Genomic DNA, 25,488 nt, shown 5'->3' with positions numbered 1-25,488 from the left:
GCATCTTGCAGCGGCATGCTATTCCTTCCGGTTTGCATTTAGTTGGACCATCATTTATTTTTCAACAGGACAATGACCCCAAACACACCTCCATGCTGTGTAAGGGCTATTTGAACAAGAGGGAGAGTGATGGGGTGCTACGTCAGATGACCTGGCCTCCTCAGTCACCAGACCTAAACCCAATCGAGATGGTTTGGGGTGAGCTGGACCGCAGAGTGAAGGCAAGAGGGCAAACAAGTGCTAAGCATCTCTGGGAACTCCTTCAAGATTGTTGGAAGGCCATTTCCGATGACTACCTCTTGAAGCTCATCAAGAGAATGCCAAGAGTGTGCAAAGCAGTCATCAAAGCAAAAGATGGCTACTTTGAAGAACCTAGAATATAAGACATATTTTCAGTTGTTTCACACTTTTTTGTTAAGTATATAATTCCACATGTGTTAATTCATAGTTTTGATGCCTTCAGTGTGAATGTACAATTTTCATAGTCATGAAAATACAGAAAAATCTTTAAATGAGAAGGTGTGTTCAAACTTTTGGTCGGTACTGTACATATCATGAAGGAGACACCGAGACTGATATATATATACATCACATAGGATATACTGAGACTTCTGTATACATCACAAAGGAGACTCTGGGACTGGTGCACATACATCACATAGGAGACACTGGGACCAGTGCATATACACTACATAGGAGACATTGCACTCTGACTGCTGCCTTCACCATCGGATGGGAGTGCAGAGCATGCTGAATTAAAGGGCTGATGGCTGGCAAAATGGGTCTACTGGCCCAAGCATTGTTGTCCCCGGGAATCTGCTCAGTGGCAGGAGTGAATGACACCATGGCCCGTAAAAGGCCCGCGGGCCAGAGTTTCCCCATCTCTGTCTTATATAGTGAATAACTTGTTTTCATGAAACTTGGCCACTAGTGGCTGACCCAGTGTGTGCAGTACTTACATTCCAGGAGAGGAGTTAACACTGAACATCCCAGTCAGCTCTCTCCAGCCCACTGATTTCTATGCTGTAGTAATCTGCTCACCTCTATTCTCCTCCCTCTAAGCTCCTGACAGAGCTCTTTTCAATCTTGTAGAATCACAATCCTCTGGAACTCAGCATCTGCATTATCCAGAGCAGTTCTCCTAATCACGACTTTTCTGTGCCCTTTGCTTGTTCAAAGTCCTTGTTATCTCTATATGAACAGGCCATAAATGTGTAGTAGCAGAATGAAGGTAACTAGAACTGTCACTCAAGAAGTAGCACGTGCCCCTTAGCTATCAGGAAGTATCGAAATTGCAAAGCTATGAGCTACTCAAAATACTACTTGGGAATACCCCTTTAAAGGGAATCTGTCACCACATTTGACCTATTTAAACTATTAATATGGGCATACAGGTTATAGACTGCTGAAAAAATTCCCATCTGTATATCTCATATCAAATGCCTTGTTAATAAATCTTTTATCACTTTATGTAAATGACTTCTTCCAGGCTATGGGAAGGACACTGACTGGAACATGAAGGGGGAGTTACCAGTGTGATGTATAATGTTTACCAGTGTTACCAGTGTGATGTGTAATGGCCGCTCTCTGCTCTCCTGATCTCACTGCAGAGCTGTGTGTGATTATACCTGACACATCTGCAGGTTCCTCTCAGCTCCAGCTTCCATCTTACAGGCAGACAGAGCTGTAATGTTGTTGCAATACAGAAGAGCTCAGAAAGCTGCAAAAATGTGTTTGAATGAAGACAATGTTAATTTCTCCTGTTCTGTGTGAGTTACATGTCTGACACTGGTAACTCCCCCTTCATGTAAAATAAGCTCTGGAGGCAGAGTTATCTTCCAAGCAACGTCCTCCTCATAGTCTAGAAGAGGTGATTTACGTAAAAGGAAAACGTGTATTTCTCTGGAATAAGACATCAGATCACAGATATCAAGGTATCATTTTATTCAGCTCCCTATGACCTGCATGCCCATGTACACGGTTTGGGAGGGTTTATCCTACTGACAGCTTCCCTTTAAGGTAGGGCATGGGGAAAGCCATTTGGTGGAAGTAATTAAACATTTTAGTTTAGTGTTAGGACAATGTATAAGGGTTAATTTACAGACAGTGATGCATAGTGATAAAAGACCGCCTACCGGCAATATGTTTTCTGGTCGGCGGTTATTTAATACCCTGTTTACAAAGGCTGACCCCACTTCAGATGCACACTGAATAACCTGTAATAGATCGTTCAGTGCACATAGGCTTCTATTGATCTCGGTATCGCAGGTCCTATTTATACGGAACGATGCGCTGCCAAGAACGATGATCTTTTGTGTAAGCCAAAATATTATTTCACCCGATGAAACCTCATTCATTGGGTGATAAGTAGCTTATTTCGACTGCATGGTTATCGTGAACGAGCATTTCTGGGAACGCTCTTTCTCAATAATCGTGCAGTTTAAATACTCCTTTAGGGTATGGTGGCATATACGACAACACAGAGGAGGAGTGGGTGATGAGTCACACTCTTTAGAGAGAGAGTTGAGCAAAGGCAAGCAACCACAGCAAACCAGTATCCTACATGAGTTCTACTGGTATTAAAATGTTCAAGTATTCCACCTCCCAGAGGAAATAAATATGAGTCTTTGAGCAAAGTAGTTTAGTTCCTGCTATGCAGTCTTGTGACTCCTGCTGAGGTAGGAAACAATGAGCACCTATTCAACATTTTGCTTACAACTGTATGCTTGCCCTATGGGTCTCACCTGGCAGAAAAAATCCCTGCAATGTTCATATCATACATTGAAAATATGGTGTAAAATATAATTAAATAGTGGTATCCTGAATTATAGAGTTTTTGTTGCCCAGCTATGCTAATGTAGAAACTTAAAGGGAATCTGTCAGCAGGTTTTTGCTACCTCATCTGAAGGCAAAGAGACCCTGAATCCAATGATGTATCACTTAATTTACTGGGTGCACTGTTCTGACACAATCAGAGCTTTTAGATTTAGCAATGCAGCAGAGCTGAGAAAGCTAACCCCGCCCACACCAGGCTCTATATATGCAATGGCTATAGACCCTGAGCTGCTTATCACAGGAGAGGGTGGAGTCAGACCAGAAGGCAGGAGCTGCTATGTCCCAACAATGATAAGCTCCTGGTGCTAAAATAATCATTGCAAGTGAACAACAGATAAGAGAGGAACCACTGAAATCTGTGTTTTAACCCCTTCAGCATGCTGTCTGCAGAATACATAGCAAAAACCTGCTGCCAGGTTCCCTTTAATTAGAAAATAAATCATCAACAAATTTGGGTACACCCGCTAGTGCTTTTATGTCATACATGACTTATTTTAGGTGTCTACTTTCTTAACAAATTCCCTTTCATGTTCACAGTATCTAGAAAGAAAACTGTAATGAATAGTGTGTCCTCCTCACCAATTAAATACACATTTGTGTACCCTGTTATGACTGTGTAGAATCCTAATTAGCAAATAAACCAGCAACAGATTATAATAATTCCCTTAGGCGTATGAAATCATTTTTTTTTGTCTTTCCAAAAATATGTTTGTATTTTTTCTAGGAATTTTTTTTGAACACTGCTGATTCCTTTTTTTACCCCCAAGAATAGGCACATATTTCTGATTATAAGAATCATGAACACTTTGTATCTTTGTAGAACAGGTTTATAAAAGTAGTCATGTTTTCAAGCTGCCATTATTTCTGTTTTTTATCATATAGCATCTTAAACATCACTTGCCGAGTAACATGGGAAACGACTGGAATTTTTACAATTCAATTTTATTTCAAAGCTTTTGTGGAATATACAATAGACACTGAGGGGGCTTCCAAATGATTCTTCCATACCAGCCGCTGACAGGATCATTATATAACCATTGAGTGATATTGGACGTGTAACAAGATTCTCATGTACTTTCCAGATAACCATGCAGAACCAATGGAAATTGATGGTGATGTGGAAATTCCATCAAATAAGGCAACGGTCCTTCGTGGACATGAATCAGAAGTATTCATCTGTGCCTGGAACCCAGTCACTGATCTATTAGCATCTGGGTAAGGAAACCGAGTCAGCAATATAATTCAATAGTAAAATTCTATCCAGAGAAAACAGAATTAGTCACTCGTAATTCTATTGTGAAAGTGAACTCTTCTTTTTAATTCAATCATATAGAAGGTCATAGTGGAGCATTATCTGTAAAGCTATGTTCACATGCAGTGTTTTTATAGGGTTTTGGGTTTTTTTTAAAGCTGCTTTTTTACAGTACTAGCAAAAGCTATGAGATCTCAGAAATCTCATACACACCCTTGTTTTTTTCCTAACTGAATTTGAGAAGCAATTTTGTGTAGTTTTTGGTGAACAAAACTAACTTTACTAAATATGTACTGCAGACAAATCACACATGTAATCCGCACCCAAAAACATACATAGCAAAAACGGTTCAAAAAATGACGCAAAAGCATTGTAAAATGTGTGCATTTCTAATACAGCGTTTTTACTGCCAAGAGAACAGGTTTGGGTTGCAGAAAAAAATGCAGCAAAAAGGTTGCGTGTGAACATTGCATAATGCTGTCCATGTAGATTGATGACAGCAGACCTGAAAATGTTTGGCAATATTCTAAGCTATGCAGCAGACGTCACTGCCAAGCAGCAGCTTTATTTTCTACCTTTTATGAATTTTTGCGGTGCTGGAATTTTTTTTTCCGTTTTTGAAGTCTGTCTTGTGGTTTGTACTGAGGAAGAAGTTTGTTTTACTTTGAAACGTGTCGACAATAAACCGCATTCCTTTATCATGGTTCCGGCTCTTTTCTTTTGAATTATCATTAATAAACTGGGCAACTCAGAAAAAAAAACTTTTTCTCCACTCCTATAAAGTGTAAGCTCTTATAGTCAGTGGGTTTTCTCTCTCGCGCATTTTTTCTCGATTTTTTGAGTAATTACAAACCTTCCAATATTGAGATTCAGGCAAATTTATTCACTGCAAATCAAATTTTGGGGGAAAATTTGGTGAAGTTGGCAAACTCAAATTTCAAAAGAACAGCTCATGTCTAATTAAAACAGTTACAAGGCTATTCGATGACCGATGACTTTAAAGGGAATCTGTCAGTTGGATGAACCCTGCTAAGCCATCTATATGGACATGGAAGCTGAATATAATGATACCTTGATATTTGTGATCCGATGACTTATTCCAGAGAAAGCCACGTTTTTCTTATAAGTAAATGAGCTGTCATGTCTCACACTGGTAATACCCCTTTTCATTTAAAATAATCTCTGGGGGCAGAGTCTCGGGGAGATCTATGTCCGACCCATGATCTTAACAGCTCATTTATCTATATTTAAAAACGTGTATTTCTCTGGAATAAAACATTAGATCAGAGATATCAAGATATCATTTCATTCAAATTTCTATGACATGGTAGATGCCCTAGGAGTGCAGATCTTACTGACAGATTCCCTTTAATTGCTTTGATGGCTCATTTGTAGACACAACACTGTAGACAGGATACAGTATAAGCAAGTTGGAGAATATGAATAGACAAACAATCGATCAAAAATAATGGTTAATCTAACGTCCAATGAAAATTTGGAATAGTCAGGCTTACAGAAGGCTATTCAGGGTTTACATGGCACAATCTGTGCCTTTAAGCGAAAGTTGTCTTGTTATATACAAGTTGATCAGCAGTCGTTTGCTGGAAAGTTTATACAGACTGACAAATATTCTATGTTATTAGCAGCACATCACCTGTTTACATAGGATGATGTGCTGACAATAATGAGGACTTCTGAGCCAGCTTAAAAAAATTTCACCTGACTAGTTCACACCAAGTACACGGCCGAAAAGGGATGCAACTGTATAGCAACTCTTTTTGAGGTATCCCTTTTTCAATAAATCTGGCGTCCATTTGACAGATGCATTTTCTCTTCTCAAAAAAATTTATTTGTTAAAAGTAAGTAAATACTTATGTATAATGAAATATTTAACTAACCCATAAATCAAGTATGATGGGAAATAAATGACTATTAAAGGGATAAAGTTCTTTTAATTTCTACATTGACAAACAAAATCATTTTTTATATATTTATAAAGATCAGGAGACTCAACGGCAAGAATATGGAATTTGAATGAAAACAACAGTAGCAACTCCACTCAGCTAGTGTTACGGCACTGTATACGAGAAGGTGGACAGGATGTTCCAAGCAACAAAGACGTCACCTCATTAGACTGGAATGTAAGTTATTTTTACAATACTGTAAAATGACAATTCTCTGCTTGACCATTATATAATCTTCAAAGGGGTTTTTCAATTTAGCTCCTAAATTCTCTAGTCCTACGACTGATATATACATAATATTAATCTCACGGGTACTGCCAATGTGCCTGCAACACCAGCACCAGGAGAGCGACTTAAGAACATAATGGTTCCCTATTGAAACTCTCACAGACTGCTCCCATGTGTCTCTTCTCAATCTTTCTCAGACAGAGTGTGCACAATTACTTGTCTCTCACACATATTACTCCCCCTTGATCATCCAGAGTATTCCTCATGCCCCTCTCACACTGACTGCTCCGCATTTACCCTCTTTGTTACACAGACTACTCTCAATTCCACTCTTCCTAACAGACATCTCCCCATTCCACTCTCCCTAACAGACTGCTCCCTATTCCACTCTCCCTAACAGACTTCTCCCCATTCCACTCTCCCTAACAGACTGCTCCCTATTCCACTCTCCCTAACAGACTTCTCCCCATTCCACTCTCCCTAACAGACTTCTCCCCATTCCACTCTCCCTAACAGACTGCTCCCTATTCCACTCTCCCTAACAGACTTCTCCCCATTCCACTCTCCCTAACAGACTGCTCCCTATTCCACTCTCCCTAACAGACTTCTACCCATTCCACTCTCCCTAACAGACTGCTCCCCATTCCACTCTCCCTAACAGACTTCTCCCCATTCCACTCTCCCTAACAGACTTCTCCCCATTCCACTCTCCCTAACAGACTGCTCCCTATTCCACTCTCCCTAACAGACTTCTCCCCATTCCGCTCTCCCTAACAGACTGCTCCCTATTCCACTCTCCCTAACAGACTTTCTCCATTCCACTCTTCCTAACAGACTTCTCCCCATTCCACTCTCCCTAACAGACTTCTCCCCATTCCACTCTCCCTAACAGACTGCTCCCTATTCCACTCTCCCTAACAGACTTCTCCCAATTCCACTCTCCCTAACAGACTGCTCCCTATTCCACTCTCCCTAACAGACTTCTCCCCATTCCACTCTCTCTAACAGACTTCTCCCCATTCCACCCTCCCTAACAGACTTCTCCCCATTCCACTCTCCCTAACAGACTTCTCCCCATTCCACTCTCCCTAACAGACTGCTTCCTATTCCACTCTCCCTAACAGACTGCTCCCCATTCCACTCTCCCTAACAGACTTCTCCCCATTCCACTCTCCCTAACAGACTTCTCCCCATTCCACTCTCCCTAACAGACTGCTCCCTATTCCACTCTCCCTAACAGACTTCTCCCCATTCCACTCTCCCTAACAGACTGCTCCCTATTCCACTCTCCCTAACAGACTTCTCCCCATTCCACTCTCCCTAACAGACTTCTCCCCATTCCACTCTCCCTAACAGACTGCTCCCTATTCCACTCTCCCTAACAGACTGCTCCCCATTCCACTCTCCCTAACAGACTTCTCCCCATTCCACTCTCCCTAACAGACTTCTCCCCATTCCACTCTCCCTAACAGACTGCTCCCTATTCCACTCTCCCTAACAGACTTCTCCCCATTCCACTCTCCCTAACAGACTGCTCCCTATTCCACTCTCCCTAACAGACTTCTCCCCATTCCACTCTCCCTAACAGACTTCTCCCCATTCCACTCTCCCTAACAGACTGCTCCCTATTCCACTCTCCCTAACAGACTTCTCCCCATTCCACTCTCCCTAACAGACTGCTCCTTATTCCACTCTCCCTAAGAGAATTTCTCCATTCCACTCTTAATAACAGACTTCTCCCCATTCCACTCTCCCTAACAGACTTCTCCCCATTCCACTCTCCCTAACAGACTGCTCCCTATTCCACTCTCCCTAACAGACTTCTCCCCATTCCACTCTCCCTAACAGACTGCTCCCTATTCCACTCTCCCTAACAGACTTCTCCCCATTCCACTCTCCCTAACAGACTTCTCCCCATTCCACTCTCCCTAACAGACTGCTCCCTATTCCACTCTCCCTAACAGACTGCTCCCTATTCCACTCTCCCTAACAGACTTCTCCCCATTCCACTCTCCCTAACAGACTGCTCCCTATTCCACTCTCCCTAACAGACTTCTCCCCATTCCACTCTCCCTAACAGACTGCTCCCCATTCCACTCTCCCTAACAGACTTCTCCCCATTCCACTCTCCCTAACAGACTTCTCCCCATTCCACTCTCCCTAACAGACTGCTCCCTATTCCACTCTCCCTAACAGACTTCTCCCCATTCCACTCTCCCTAACAGACTGCTCCCTATTACACTCTCCCTAACAGACTTTCTCCATTCCACTCTTCCTAACAGACTTCTCCCCATTCCACTCTCCCTAACAGACTTCTCCCCATTCCACTCTCCCTAACAGACTGCTCCCTATTCCACTCTCCCTAACAAACTTCTCCCCATTCCACTCTCCCTAACAGACTGCTCCCTATTCCACTCTCCCTAACAGACTTCTCCCCATTCCACTCTCCCTAACAGACTTCTCCCCATTCCACTCTCCCTAACAGACTGCTCCCTATTCCACTCTCCCTAACAGACTGCTCCCTATTCCACTCTCCCTAACAGACTTCTCCCCATTCCACTCTCCCTAACAGACTGCTCCCTATTCCACTCTCCCTAACAGACTTCTCCCCATTCCACTCTCCCTAACAGACTTCTCCCCATTCCACTCTCCCTAACAGACTTCTCCCCATTCCACTCTCCCTAACAGACTGCTCCCTATTCCACTCTCCCTAACAGACTTCTCCCCATCCCACTCTCCCTAACTGACTTCTCCCCATTCCACTCTCCCTAACAGACTTCTCCCCATTCCACTCTCCCTAACAGACTGCTCCCTTTTCCACTCTCCCTAACAGACTTCTCCCCATTCCACTCTTCCTAACAGACTGCTCCCTATTCCACTCTCCCTAATAGATGTCTCTCTATTCCACTCTCCCTAACAGACTTCTCCCCATTCCACTCTCCCTAACAGACTGCTCCCTATTCCAATTTCCCTAACAGACTTCTCCCCATTCCACTCTCCCTAACAGACTTCTCTCTATTCCACTCTCCCTAACAGACTTCTCCCCATTCCTCTCTCTCTAACAGACATCTCCCCATTCCACTCTCCCTAACAGACATCTCCCCATTCCACTCTCCCTAACAGACTGCTCCCTATTCCACTCTCCCTAACAGACTTCTCCCCATTCCACTCTCCCTAACAGACTGCTCCCTATTCCACTCTCCCTAACAGACTTTTTCCCATTCCACTCTCCCTAACAGACTTCTCCCCTTTCCACTCTCCCTAACAGACTGCTCCCTATTCCACTCTCCCTAACAGACTTTTTCCCATTCCACTCTCCCTAACAGACTGCTCCCTATTCCACTCTCCCTAACAGACTTCTCCCTATTCCACTCTCCCTAACAGACTTCTCCCCATTCCACTGTCCCTAACAGACTGCTCCCCATTCCACTCTAACTAACAGACTTCTCCCCATTCCACTCTCCCTAACAGACTTCTCCCCATTCCACTCTCCCTAACAGACTGCTCCCTATTCCACTCTCTCTAACAGACTTCTCCCCATTCCACTCTCCCTAACAGACTTCTCCCCATTCCACTCTCCCTAACAGACTTCTCCCTATTCCACTCTCCCTAACAGACTTCTCCCCATTCCACTCTCCCTAACAGACTTCTCCCCATTCCACTGTCCCTAACAGACTGCTCCCCATTCCACTCTCCCTAACAGACTTCTCCCCATTCCACTCTCCCTAACAGACTGCTCCCTATTCCACTCTCTCTAACAGACTTCTCCCCATTCCACTCTCCCTAACAGACTTCTCCCTATTCCACTCTCCCTAACAGACTTCTCCCCATTCCACTCTCCCTAATAGACTCCCAATTTCACACTCCCTAACAGACTTCTCCCCATTCTACTCTCCCTAACAGTCTTCTCCCCATTCCTCTCTCCCTAACAGACTGCTCCCCATGGTTCCCCAATCTCTGCCCTGCAGTTATGCAGATTTCTCTCCATGCCTCCCTCTTACAGACTCCTCCACACAGCCCACCTGCCACAGACTCCTCTTTATGCTCCCTTTTGCACAGGCTGCTCTCCTCTCCTCATAGACTTCTTCCTATGCTTCCGCTGACTCCAGAGTCTGTAGAAGTAAGACAAAGACTGATTGCTCAGCTTCTTGTTTCCTCTCTGCACTAATCAAAAAGATGAGTGTGGGAAAGGGATGGAGAAGACCAAGCAGCTGTAATGTTACAGTTGTTATGATCTGCAACATGCACTAAGGAAAGATAGGGGAAAGCTGTGCCTACAGTAAGACTAAGCTGAATGCCTATGATGTAGCGGGCTGCCTGTTCCTAGCGAACAGACCCGCCTTAGTCCTCGGCCAGTCTGAATGAAGACCTATAGCATTAAGGGAGGGGTCCCTAAAAAAACTAAGGACTGGGACAAAAATGGGACACCTCCTAAACAGAGAAGTTTTTACAGAACACAAAAAGACAAACTGACAAAAGGTACTAGAGGTCCCAGAAGGACCAAGCGAACTGACAGAGAAAGGCACCGAAGCACTAGGCTAGAGAAACAGTCAAACACTGTCCTCCTCCTCCGGCACCGCCGACCCCAATTTGGAGAACGAACCAAAAGACGGATGTCTCCCAGTACAACAAAAAAAAGGAGAACACCCAGCAGAGGAGGATGTATGATTGTTAAGAGCAAATTCTGCGAGAGGCAGAAACTCAGACCACACCTCTTGATTGTCCGCCACAAAACAACGCAAAAACTGTTCAACATCCTGGTTCTTTCTTTCAGTCTGTCCATTAGACTCAGGATGATAACCAGACGAAAATGACAAATGGACTCCCAACCTGTCACAAAAAGCACGCCAAAAGCAAGCCACAAACTGAGGTCCTCTATCAGAAACAATATCCGTGGGAACGCTATGGAGCTTGACAATCTCCTTAACAAACACCTTAGCGAGTGTCTTGGCGCAGGGAAACTTAATGAATGGAACCAAATGACACATCTTACTAAAACGGTCCACGATGTCCACGACCACCCAGATGACAGTAAAACCCTCAGACACAGGAAGATCAATAATAAAATCCATTGTGAGATGCGTCCAAGGTGCACTAGGAACCTCCAGAGGGCAAAGCAACCCCACAGCAGGATTATGTGAAGCCTTTGACCTAGCACACACAGTACACTGACGCACCCACTTGATGACTTTCTTCTGCCATCCAGGCCACCAAAAACTACGACTGATAAGTCTCTTAGTCTCCGAAATTCCTGGATGACCTGCCAACCGAGACTCATGACACTCCACAAACAAATCTCTCCTAAAGGCTCTAGGCACGAACAACCTCCCATGGGCAGTGTTAGATGGAGCATCAGCTTGAGCTTTCAGAATCCCATTCTCCAAAACGAAGTCCAATGCCGCCACCACAACTCCTTCTCCTCGGCACTGAGAAGCTGCGAGATAAAGCATCGGCTTTAACATTCTTAGTACCCAGGGATATTGTTACGGATCCGGGTGGTGGAACCTCTGTGCTGCGGTGCAAGGAGGGACCAGAGGGGCGTAACTAGGTATCAACTCGGACTGACAAGGTCACACGGCGGCTCAATCGACTCCGTGAACCAGGGAAGGACCGAGCAGAGGGACCAGGTGCTGCTCTGGACCAGTCCTTGTACGAGAGCAGGTGACTCCCACGGGTCAGAAGGCAGGGACTACAGTAAGACTAAGCTGAATCCCTACGATGTAGCGGGCTGCCTGTTCCTAGCAAACAAACCCGCCTTAGTCCTCGCCTAGTCTGAACGAAGACCTATAGCATTAAGGGAGGGGTCCCTAAAAGATCTAAGGACTGGGACAAAAATGGGACACCTCCAAAACAGAGAAGTTGTTGCAGAACACAAAAAGACAAACTGACAAAAGGTACTAGAGGTCCCAGAAGGACCAAGCGAATTGACAGAGAAAGGCACTGAAGCACCAGGCTAGAGAAACAGTCAAACACTGAAGTCCAGTACAGCCAGAAGGGCGGAGCTGGAATATAAAGGCAGATGGTCACGTGACCGCAAAACACAAGATGGAGAAAACAAACAGGAGTGTTCTAACAACAGTAACATAATTCTCCCTAAGATCAGGCTGATCATTAAAGGGATCTCAGGAAGTCTGTGCAAAGGTGGAAGGAATTGTTGGGCTGTGCATCTGCAATGTCGCACAGCTTTAAAAAAAAAATCAGGACTTGTGTTCTAATCGCAGCTAGTGTTTAAATTCATGACATATTACACATGTCCTTGGCACTTAAAGGCTTAAAGCACAAAGTATGTTAGAACAGTTTAAGTCACTTTTGCTGAAATCTTGGCACATTCAGTGCAGAGCTCTAAATCAAGGGTCTTGGGTGCCAGTAGAAATAAATTGTTTTTCTGCTTTGTTTTCCAACAGGCGGAGGGCACTCTCTTAGCTACAGGTTCTTATGATGGCTTTGCAAGAATCTGGACCCAAGATGGTAAATACATTTTTATATGAATTTCATCCCCTTGTGTGAGTTTCCCACTGACAAACTATTACTACTGTATTTGTAAAGCTCTGTGCGCAGTAATTAGTGTAGTCAGTATAGAGATGCATTATGCACACAGGTATGATGGTAATCAGGAGGGGCAGCAGTTCTAGTGGACAGAACATTTTACTTCCTGTAATGTTCAACCACGTTCATAAATCTCTGAAACTTTATCATATACTCCTCTTGAAATCATATCCCATATTATGTCAGCAACATCTGGTATAAAAATACTGTATACCAAAAGTTGTCCAAACTTTTCCTACATAGACAATGCAATAATTATGATGATTGATTCAGAATGGTGCATTTTGTTCACAAGAGTAGCTATTATTATAAGGTATGGAATTGCTATATTTTCTTCCCCTTTGTACAAATAATTGATCTCTTGGAATTAGAAGGTATATCTGATCTCCAACTATGCATTTGCCAGGAGCTCAAGAATTTTTCACATAAATACTAAAGCTGTGCCCATGTACATTGCCAAAGAAGCAGCTAAAAAGTGGGTCTATTTCACTTTCCCAGATACTTAAGCCAAGAGCTTAGACTGTCATTGTGCACACCAGTCTTAATGCACCAGCTTGCAGGATTACATGCTCCTAATTTATTAAAAGGTGCACGCCACTTAACGAATTAGGCACATCTCTTAACTGGCATGTGCCTGAGCCAAAAAATACTGAGTATATTAGTGGCATAAATTTTAGTGAATTAGACAGATGGACTTAACCACACCCCAGCTTACCTATGCCCCGCCCATTTTGGCAAAGCTGCCGGAAGAGGTGTGAAAATGCCAAATGTTGCTACATTTTAATTGTGCAACAAATTAAAATGTTTAATGAAGCACTCAAAGTTTTTGTACTCTTAATAAATTTCAATCATCATATTATATAGCACTATGAACGCACAATTGCTCATTTTGCCTTTCTGCTCAGTTAATTGTTCTCTTTCTCTGCTCTATGTAGAAACAGGAAGTCTATTGTCCCTCCATTTATCATTCCCCTCTTTACCTCTTGACCATGTTGCTCCCTTCTCCCCCTTGCCAAGGACTTTTGCAGTGACTTATGAGTCATACAGGAAAAAATTAACCTCCTGTTTCTACATAGAGCTTAGAAGGATTCAGCTAGTCAGTATATGATCACGTGATGTCATAGACCTAATGGAAAAGAGAAAAATTAGCTGGGTAGAAGGGCAAAGTGGGCTATTGTAAGTACACAGAGCTATATAATATGATGGCTGTAATATATTAAGAAGATAAAAAATTTGATGGGAGGAGTGCTTCTTTAACTCCAGAAAATAAGTTCAAGGTCAGGCCCCAAATATCCACCTTTTAACACTATGGCCCCTATTTATCATTTGCGATTTTTTGAAGACACTTTTCTTTTTTTGTCTTGTGATATTCGCTGATGGTTCTCCAAAATGGCACAAGCAATTCATGAATTTGGCGTAAAATAAAAAATGCCCTTTATTTTTTGCCTTTAAATTTTTTTGCCACAAATCGTCTAAAAAGTAGCTAAAATGCAGCAAATTAAAAAAAAACTCCAGAAACCTTACTCTAGGCAGGGATTAAGGTGCGCTAAAATAATGCAACAGAGTAGTAGAGGAAAAATCCAAAAAGACTAAGGGTATTTGCACACGGTGCGGATTTGGTGCATTTTTTTCAGCTCGGAAACGCATTGTATACCTTATCCCATGTCTTCCTATGACATTTTGCAAGTTCTGTGCACATGATCAGCAATTTTCCTGAGCGGATTTCATGTGTGGAAAAAAATGCAGAATGACCATTGTTTGTGCGTTTCCGCATGTGTTTTTGCCTATACAATACATATGAAAAAACGCATGTAAAATCTGCAGGCAAAAACACACAAAAAACGCGTCAAAAATGCATGTAAAATCTGAGTTTTTTATGCCAGGGAGAGGCAAAAACATATTAACATAGTAACATAGTTTTTAAGGTTGAAACAAGACTAAGTCCATCTAGTTCAACCCATAGCCTAACATGTTGATCCAGAGGAAAGCAAAAAAAAACCATGTGGCAAACACTAAGCTCCACATTGGGGAAAAAAATTCCTTCCCGACTCCATACGACAATCAGACTAGTTCCCTGGATCAATGCCCTATCAAGGAATCTAGTATATATAACCTGTAATATTATACTTTTCAAGAAAGGCATCCAGGCCTTAAATTTTAATAGTGAATCACTCATTACAACATCATGCGGCAGAGAGTTCCATCGTCTCACTGCTCTTACAGTAAAGAATCCGCGTCTGTGATTATGATTAAACCTTCTTTCCCCCAGACGTAGAAGATGCCCCCTTGTCCCCGTCTCTGGCCTCAGAGTAAAAAGATCAGTAGAAAGGTCTTTGTACTGTTCCCTCATATACTTGTACATAGTAATAAGATCACCCCTAAACCTTCATTTTTCCAAACTAAATAACCCCAAGTGTAATAACCTGTCTTGGTATTGCAGACCCCCCCAGTCCTCTAATAACCTTGGGTCGCTCTGCTCTGCACCCTCTCTAGTTCAGCTATGTCTTTCTTATACACCGCTCAGGAATTTCCTGCTTCAAATCCGCATCGTGTGCACATACCCTTATGTTATGTGCACATGGTGTGGATTTGCTGCGGTTTTGACGCTGCGTTTTTATGCAGCATCAAACCCGCAGCGGCCAGATGTTACAGCATAGTGGATGGGATATCTAGAAATCCCATGCCCACTATGCATTTTTGTGCACCACGTGGAAACTGACATGAGGCGCGTCTTTCCAGACCGCAGCGTGTCAATTTCTCTTGCGGAAACACATGCGGATTTTCCCCATAGATTTGCATTAGATGAGGAAAATCCGCATGCGTAAAAAACGCATGTGTGTTTCACTAGCGTGTCTGCAGCGGAAACGCACACAAAAACGCTACATGATGATCAAAAAAGTTTGTTTAAAAGAAAACTATTCTCTTATTTCAACATGAAGACATAAAAAACGCATCAAAAAATGCATGCGGCAAAACCACATGTAAAAAACGCACCAAAAACCGCAAGTAACCTAATTTGCATATTAGGTGCAGAAATGGTGCAGAAATTCTGCAACGTCAAAACCGCAGCTAATCCGGACCGTGTGCACATACCCTTAGAGAAGTGTTCCCACAATTTAAAGTTCATTTTAATCCATGGCATGTTTTACCTCACAAAATGAATCCTCTGTGATCCCCTGCTGTAATGTCTGTATACTCTTTTGCTTCCTCCGCTGCCCGGGAGCTGTGGGATGATACGTACACGGACAGACACAGACAATTATTAAAATTAACTTTTGTTCGTGGGAAAACCCGTTTAAAAAAGATGGACCACTTAAACCATATAGGGAATTAGGCGCAAATACTAAAGCCACTAAAAAGAAGCACATTACTGTTATGTCTAAGTCCAACATTGCCTTCTACTTCGTTTTGTGATATACTCAAATTGACCTCTGTTTCACAACCGTAGTCTTTCCAATCACTTGCATACAGTTTATAAAATGACTTAGTGACATGCTGTATACTGGTATATAGATTAAAAGGAATCTGTCAGTAGGATCAACCCTATTCAAGCTATTTAGGAGTCCCTGCAACAATGTTCTGACAGAGGGTTCTTGGGGCTTCGGTTTTAAGTTGCAGGTGTTGATTTCTGAGTTCCTTGATGTTCCTTGGACCTCTAAAGGGCTTTAGAAGATGTTAAATCCCTTTCTAGTCACATTGAAAGTAGCTTTCTTGAGATGGTTTCCTGGAGCTTGGACAAACGCTGCTTCAACAGTGTCCAGGCTATTTTTCTTATACAGTGCCGGCCAAAAGTATTGGCACCCCTGCAATTCTGTCAGATAATACTCAGTTTCTTCCTGAAAATGATTGCAATCACAAATTCTTTGGTATTATTCTCTTCATTTAATTTGCTTGCAAGGAAAAAACACAAAAGAGAATGAAGCAAAAATCAAATCATTGATCATTTCACACAAAACTCAAAAAAAGGGCAGGACAAAAGTATTGGCACCCTCAGCATAATACTTGGTTGCACAACCTTTAGCCAAAATAACTGCGAACAACCGCTTCCGGTAACCATCAATGAGTTTCATACAATGCTCTGCTGGAATTGTAGACCATTCTTCTTTGGCAAACTGCTCCAGGTCCCTGATATTTGAAGGGTGCCTTCTCCAAACTGCCATTTTGAGATCTCTCCACAGGTGTTCTATGGGATTCAGGTCTGGACACATTGCTGGCCACCTTAGAAGTCTCCAGTGCTTTCTCTAAAACCATTTTATAGTGCTTTTAGAAGTGTGTTTTGGGTCATTGTTCTGCTGGAAGACCCATGACCTCTGAGGGAGACCCAGCTTTCTCACACTGGGCCCTACATTATGCTGCAAAATTTGTTGGTAGTCTTCAGACTTCATAATGCCATGCACACGGTCAAGCAGTGCAGTGCCAGAGGAAGCAAAGCAACCCCAAAACATAAGGGAACCTCCGCCATGTTTGACTGTAGGGACCGTGTTCTTTTCTTTGAATGCCTCTTTTTTTTCCCTGTACACTATGTTGATGCTTTTTCCCAAAAAGCTCTACTTTTGTCTCATCTGACCAGAGAACATTCTTCCAAAATGTTTTAGGCTTTCTCAGGTAAGTTTTGGCAAACTCCAGCCTGGCTTTTTTATGTCTCGGGGTAAGAAGTGGTGTCTTCCTGGGTATCCTACCATACAGTCCCTTTTCATTCAGACGCCGACGGATAGTACGGGTTGACATTGTTGTACCCTCGGACTGCAGGGCAGCTTGAACTTGTTTGGATGTTAGTCGAGGTTCTTTATCCACCATCCGCACAATCTTGCGTTGAAATCTTTCGTCAATTTTTCTTTTCCATCCACATCTAGGGAGGTTAGCCACAGTGCCATGGGCTTTAAACTTCTTGATGACACTGCGCACGGAAGACACAGGAACATTCAGGTCTTTGTAGATGGACTTGTAGCCTTGAGATTGCTCATGCTTCCTCACAATTTGGTTTCTCAAGTCCTCAGACAGTTCTTTGGTCTTCTTTCTTTTCTCCATGCTCAATGTGGTACACACAAGGACACAGGACAGAGGTTGAGTCAACTTTAATCCATGTTAACTGGCTGCAAGTGTGATTTAGTTATTGCCAACACCTGTTAGGTGCCACAGGTAAGTTACAGGTGCTGTTAATTACATGAATTAGAGAAGCATCACATGATTTTTCAAACAGTGCCAATACTTTTGTCCACCCCCTTTTCTAGGTTTGGTGTGGAATTATATCCAATTTGGCTTTAGGACAATTCTTTTTGTGTTTTTTCATTGAAGACAAATTAAATGAAGAGAATAATACCAAAGAATTTGTGATTGCAATCATTTTCAGGAAGAAACTGAGTATTATCTGACAGAATTGCAGGGGTGCCAATACTTTTGGCCACCACTGTATGTAAATGAGCTGTTCAGGGCTATGGGCCGGACACTGTTCTGCATGGACCTCCAGAGCTTGTTTTTAATAAAAGGAGGAGTTACCAGTGTGATGTGTAATGGCCGCTCTCTGCTCTCCTGATCTCACTGCAGAGCTGTGTGTGATTATACCTGACACATCTGCAGGTTCCTCTCAGCTCCAGCTACTATCTCACAGGCAGACAGGGCTGCAATACAGCAGAGCTGTGAGAGCTGCAGCAAATGTGTTTGTAAGGAGACAAAGTTCAGTTCTACTGCACTGTTAGTTACATGTTAATGTATGAACAGAACACCATTAAAGCTCGGTATAAGGGCATATAACAAGGCCGAGTCCTATCCGATGTTTTATTGGATAGCACTCGGACCAATGTTATACTATGGGGCAGCACAGACCTACGATTTTTTTCTACAGACTGAATTAGTCTGTGAAAAAAAATTGCAGCATGCTGAGAGTGGTACCAGAATTCGGATCATGCACACCCATACAAGATTATGAGTGCATGTGAAACATCGGACTGCACTCATATGTCATCCGAGTGCAGTCTGACATCTGCAGACTGAGACAATGGAGAAGATGGAGATATTAAGTTCTCCATCTTCTCCTCTCCTGTTAAATTTTTCTAACATGTGAGAGAATCGGATCACAGTAAGCTGACACTTTGCTAAAACTCTGACAGAGCCAAGTGTCAGCATAATCGAGCCGATTGTCTCACATGAGAGAATCATTCCTTGTGTGACCCCGGCCTTAGAAAGAGCTCTGATTGCTAAGATGTATTAAGATATAAATCAATGCAGAATCTTTGACCTGTTTAGATTAAAGAAATGTGTTCTATGGTGGATATACAATTTCTCTCATCACTATTAAAAGGCAGTGTTCCTTTCCAAATACAAGCGTTTTCACTAGCAATGGTGTAAACTGATTTGCTGGACCCAGTCCACAGAAACCCTGAGGACTGCCTACTACCTGCTAGCATCTGCGGTTCTTCTTTTGATTATCTGGCTAATCAAATGAGGGGTCGGGGATCTTGTCAGGTAAGAGACCGTTCGCATGGCTCCCTTCCGGTGACCATGACTTACTCACATGGCCAGTGGACCAGAATGCATATGTATGTCATTAGCCGTCAGGGCATCTGCATAAGAGATTCTTTATATTCCTGGAACCTACTTTATATAATACTGACTTTTTGTGCATTAAAGGAGTATTCTCAAGTTTGAAAGTTTTCCCTCATCCAGGGTATAGGGGGTTATTTCCCCATCACCAAGGTCAAACCGCTGGGGCCCCAACCGATCCAAACAAGAGCCCTGGCTGAACGGAGCCGTGATTGATTGATTGATTGTGCATACTGCCGTCCCATTCCTTCTAAAGAGAGTGTTGCACTCCGTAATCTCCAGCTGTCCCATTAAGAGTGAATGGAGTGACAGTGCTTATGATCGACCTCCTCTCCATTTAGCTGCGGCTCTTCAGAGCCCGGATTCTTGCAATCTGTGGTGGCACCAGCGGACAGACCCCCAACGATTGGGTGGTTATTTTTTCAGATTTGACAATAGGGCAGCACGGTGGCTCAGTGGTTAGCTCTGGGGTCCTGGGTTCAAATCCCACCAAGGACAACATCTGCAAGGAGTTTATATGTTCTCCCTGTGTTTGTGTGGGTTTCCTCCGGGTTCTCCGGTTTCCTCCCACACCCCAAAGACATACTGATAGGGAATGTAGATTGTGAGCCCCAATGGGGACAGCGATGATAATGTCTATAAAGCACTGTGGACTTAAAGGCGCTATATAATTGAGTAAAATAAATAAATACCTGTTTAACACTGAAGACATTAAATTATTTGGTCATTCACAACTGTAACGTCTCGATTCTATCACATCTACAAACAAGAATTTTTTTCTGTTCATCCTCGAGAAGTTGACTACTATGAATTGGCAATGTGCAGGACTTTGTGCTGTAGATGTAGGTGTGAATGGTGTGAGAAAGGAAACTCATTTGCTATACGAGTAGTGTTAGTGTATAGAGAAGGATTAGTTCAAGCAAATGTATTTTAGGTATAATAAACAATAACTACTTTAGCTATAAATAAACCTCACGTGTAGATAGATCGTACATTATACGAATGCTAAAATGTGGGTTTTCTGACAGCGTGTTAACACTCCACTGGCTCATTTCAACAAGTTCTGCTGTTTCTGATGAGTCCTGCTGTGCTTGTTATTGAGATGAATAATGGGAACAATGGAAACCGGGTTCTCTTATTATGTATAGTGAGAAAATCAATCCGAGCTTCACAAATTACAAACTAGAGCAGGTCTCATTGCAAGTTATTATTCCACGTTCAATCATGATAATTACACAAAGTTCAAAGGATGAAAATTTCAAAAAAAAAATTTGCTGTTTTGTAATTGATCGTAATGGGGATCATTTTAAAGTTGCTATTACAACTATTTAATGACATAAAATTTACAAAACATGGTCCGTTAAAGTGGAGGTTTCTTTTCAATGTACTCAGTATTGATTAAATTTAAAACAGACAAGTTTGTAGTATAACTAAAAAATTCATTTTTATTAAAATGATTGACTTTAAATCATTGATTAAGTGTTAACCAGTATTTATAAGAACATTATTTACACCTGTAATTTTTTATAAACATGTTGGAAATGACAGATGACGGAGGAGCATGTGACCAGTCCTGTCCGTCTGCCCCCCCACCAATTGAAATGCATAGGAAAACTGATTTTTATTTTAAAGGGGTTGTCCAGTCTTAAGCTACAAGTCTTCAGTTATTCTATGTGACTGCAGATTTGTGAATCCTCTCATCGCTCGCACTGCACACTGTCAGGATTCTCCGGTGGGCGTGTGCCTGCAAGTATGTGATTTGCCTACATACAGTCACGTGACAACCAGATGGCCGCAGCCTCACTCAATGTAAGTGTATGGAGCAAGGCAGGATACAGTCTAGTCGGAATGTGGCCAGAAGTATGCAAGTCACATACTTGCAGTCGCATAACAGCACGCTCATGGAACCGGAGAATCTTTACAGCGCGCACTACGCGTGATGCGATAATTCACAAGTGTGCAGTCACATAGAGTGACTGCATACTTGTAGCTTATGACATGTCAACCCCTTTAATTGGAGGAGGCTAATAGACTGGTCTAGTCACTTGCAGCTCCATCAGCATGCAATGGAAAGCAGGAGAACTGTGTAGGATGTGTGGACAACTGAACCAACAAGCGCAGAAGGAAAACCTGTAATGCTTATACATTAGAAACTGCCAAAAGGTTATGTCCTCTACACAAAATAAAGATGAAGGGGCCAATCCCTTTAAGATTGTTAATTCAAGAATACAACAATCAATTCAGTATGGATGCTAAGGGTCACCAAAACAATTTTCATTTGCTCTAGGTTCATCAAGTACAGGAGCTTGGTTCATCATAGCGTGGTCAAGCATTTAAGTGCATGTTTCCCACCTACTTGTTTTACCTCTATCACTGCCCCTCCCCCATTCTTCTTTAATTGACAGCTCCAGCTTTATAGAACCAGAGAAGGGCAGAGAGATGGAGAGATGAAAAACAAGCAGGTGGGAAAGTGCACTTAAGCGTTTGGCCATGCCAAGGGTGCATCGAGCACTAGTACTTAGTTTGAACAGTCATTCTGTGCTGATAGACTCCCTAAAAGCTGCATTTACACTGAAAGAGAATAGAGAACTAGCATTCTTAAGAATTCTCATTTCACGATAATCTTGAAAACAGACTGATGATCACCTGTTGAACAAGCAAAATCAGCATTCATCTGGTGAGATGATCTTTTGTGCAGTGCAACAGATCATGGTTCTCAGAGGTGTATCATCCTATGTAACCCGGACTCGCACTGCCACTAACCATGGCAGCCAGATCGCTCAGTGAGAACAGTCATTTACTGTAATCTGCTTGTGTAAACAGGCTATTAAGCTTAGGTAAAGGTTTACTGATTGGTGGTTGTTTGGTGATGCTAGTCGGTCCTTGTTAACAGACCTTTAGGTTAGGGAGAATAGTTTTTTTTATAAACAGTAACACAATCAGTACATATAGTGCCCCAAAATATCAGAAGTTGGCAGTGTGACACATTGCGTTAATAATATAATTAGCCCTTCCGTCCTTCATTATGAAACACAATCTTCCATACCCCATCAATAACTACCTATTCTTTAATTCATGAAAATATGTATAATTAGGTGTACAAGTCAACATGTAACCCTGATTTTCAATAACCACAATATTCAATGTTCAAGGATATGAGCAGATTATGTGATTATGGTCCTTAACATGTCCCATTCTACCTTTCTTGGCCGCTCAGTTCTTTGCATTGTGTTTTCTACTGCCTAGTCTTCTCATGCACATCACTTCCTAAGCTCCTTTAACTTTGGTTATGAGACACCATGGCAGCAGGTATACTTGCTACCCTGGTAGTTGCATCTATGTCTAGAATTTTTCTATATAATACGTTAAACAGGGAACATGATCTAGGTAAAATTGATAGTGTATATAGATAATATAGATCTATAGAAACTAGTAGTGAAAGGTACTGTCAGGGACTCCACAGCGAAGACACCGGTAAGATCACGCAATATCTCACCATGTCTCCACTGTGTCACGGATTTCGTCGGGAATCGCGAGTACACGATCCAGACTACTCACTCCTTAGGTATCGGCAAGCAACCAGTGAGCATATGGCGTCACACTTCAGGGTTCCAATGCATGGAATATGTGTTTATGCCCTCCGTATGGTCACTGTCAGCTTCACGATAGCCCGATTATTATTATTCGCTGCCACCACCGTCCAGCATTGAAATATAATACAGGTCTGGGCGGACGCCTGCGTTCTGGTAGCGTATGGCTTCAGGGGAGGAGACGAGTACAGGACAAAAGAAAAAGAACTATTACATTTTATATTTAATCCAAAAGGGAGGCAGTGTTTAGGAAAAATATATACAAGGATTTTATAAAGGAGACATTACAATACATAGCAGTTACACAAAATAATAAGGATTAAAGGAGAAACTTACTCTATAAAGATTTCTGCTACGATTCAATATAGAGGGACGAGAGCTATCCTTATGACCTTTCGGCGGAACGTGACCCCTTGCTTATGATACATATGCTCCCTGCAATGAGAGAATCGCCAACCTCAGCAAACTATTTTATGCTGAAGGGATAGACTTGCCCACACCTCCCCTGTGCTGACATCATGTGGGCTCGGCTCCACCCTCCCTGTCTTTATTAAAACCTCTAACTTCTGGGATAACTTATCGCGCATTTATCCCAGAAGCCCAAAAGTGATACCAAATTTTCTATTATGATTTTACCTTCATTTAGAGACCACACATCGCCATTGCGGTCTGCTATTCTGGTGCTTTTGCACTACAGCTCCACGGAGGGGGTCATCAGATACAAAAAAATTAGCATATTGCTCCTTGGCTGACCCTGCCACTAAAAAAATAAATGGTCCCATTATTATATGATGCACGGAACTTACAATATTCCCTATTTCGTATTGGTGCCGGCGTGTCTATAGATTTCCTTTTGAAGCTCAGGAAGCAGCTTCAACAGTTACACGCAAATTATTGCAATCCTGCATCAAATCACCCCCTGTGTCTGCCAGAGAAAAAGATGCTCACTTTTTAATTAGGTTGTAACACTTCTTGGCTGGCATTTGTTTGTGTACAAGGCCTTATTCATGAGTGTGCTAATTGGGGCTTTGTGCTGAGATCTACACGGAGATAGCTTTTGTACTGACAAGTGGTCGATTGCTAGCTCTGGTCTTGGGACAGAAGGTGGAAGGGAGGGATGAGGAGGCTTCAGGGAAAGAAAGAAAGAATATGTTCAATATTTCTCAATATTTCCCTGATAGGTACTATACAGAGATAGGTATTTCACTGCCCATAAACAAGTTTCTGCATCATACTATCTCTAAATGCAAACAGTAGAATGGACATTTTCTCTGTGATTAATTATATTCTGGAAATGTTTTCAAAGTAAAGGAATTGTTCTTTTTCTTCAGGCAATCTTGCAAGCACTTTAGGTCAACATAAAGGTCCCATTTTTGCACTGAAGTGGAATAAGAAGGGGAATTACATACTAAGTGCAGGAGTTGACAAGGTATGTATTGTATCAAATATTGCATATAATAAAGTAATAGTAAATATACAGATTAAATAATATAATAGGAAGGTCAACAGGAAGATTTTGATTAGAAGACCCCAAAAAATCTTTGTTTTGACATGTCCATTATAGACCCATTAGCTAACACCCTATATAATCTGAGAGTTGGATTATTATAGGCTGTAAACTTTCCTGGAGATATGAGTTTTCAAGTTCCGTCTGAAGGGGTATAAAAAGTTGCTGTTAACATAGCGGTTAATAAGTCGTTAGTAATTTTAGTTAGGGCAGTTTCAATGCAGTGATGGGGACAGAAACACATATGTAAAGTCGCTTTCCATTTATAGAATATTCTCCAGATCTTCGGAGTCCTAACAAATAAACATGTCTCGCTTATGTTTTAAACAGTAGCTGAGTTTTTGTCATGCCTTGTAAACGGTATGTGGCAGGAATGTAAAAAACATCAAATAGAGAATCCATGCAGAGAGGCATGCAGCAAAAATAATTGGGACTCAGCTAAAAAATCCAATACCCAGCTTACAAATCCTTTGAATCCAATGATGTCAAGTGCCCGCCAGTATCTACTTATGCCTGCAGTGGTGACATACTGTCACGGTAACTTGTGACTACAGCATCCAATCATTGGACTCTGCAGAAACCCATTACATCCAGCGATTTACTGAATCAGTCACATGTCCTTGTAGGAGTATGTAGAGACCAGAAGTGGACCGAACAACACCGGACTATGAATGGTGGTAGATCGGTGTGGTACTTTTTTCTTTAAATCGTTTCCAGAATTTTGGAAAATAATATCACTCACCAGACAGTCCCTTTAAATATATTATTGCCATCTCTGCAATTGGCAGGAGATTGCAGAGTGGGTTTCAAGTGGTTCTCAGAATGCTAGTTCTGAATCCACATGTTGTGCTACAAGAGCCTTGTAAAATGGCATTTTACTGAAGACTGGTTGATCATATGGTTCCTGCTTCTGGTACCCTCATCAATCCAATGTGAAGAAGAAGAGACATGGCAACAAGTTTTTAATATTGCTGCAGTACTACAGAGGGGAAACAAGCTCTTCTACACCAAAAAATTATTTTAATA

General features: G+C 42.2%; 1 protein-coding gene across 10 annotated transcripts in view; it reads left to right on the top strand.

Moving 5' to 3' along the window:
• TBL1X (transducin beta like 1 X-linked) overlaps window positions 1–25,488 on the top strand; it is a 440,725-nt gene that overhangs the window by 392,000 nt on the left and 23,237 nt on the right. For all 10 annotated transcript variants that reach the window (XM_073667331.1, XM_073667322.1, XM_073667326.1 and 7 more), the window contains 4 exons: window positions 3,918–4,050; window positions 6,087–6,228; window positions 12,684–12,747; window positions 24,287–24,384. In XM_073667331.1, coding sequence (XP_073523432.1) covers window positions 3,918–4,050; window positions 6,087–6,228; window positions 12,684–12,747; window positions 24,287–24,384 — 437 coding nt within the window. The remainder of the gene's footprint in view (window positions 1–3,917; window positions 4,051–6,086; window positions 6,229–12,683; window positions 12,748–24,286; window positions 24,385–25,488) is intronic.

This window comes from Phyllobates terribilis, unplaced genomic scaffold (genome assembly GCF_046119375.1).
Source record: "Phyllobates terribilis strain yellow unplaced genomic scaffold, ASM4611937v1 Scaffold_2__4_contigs__length_985480577, whole genome shotgun sequence".
Taxonomy (NCBI): Eukaryota; Metazoa; Chordata; class Amphibia; order Anura; family Dendrobatidae; genus Phyllobates; species Phyllobates terribilis.
This window is presented reverse-complemented; position numbering and strand designations above follow the sequence as displayed.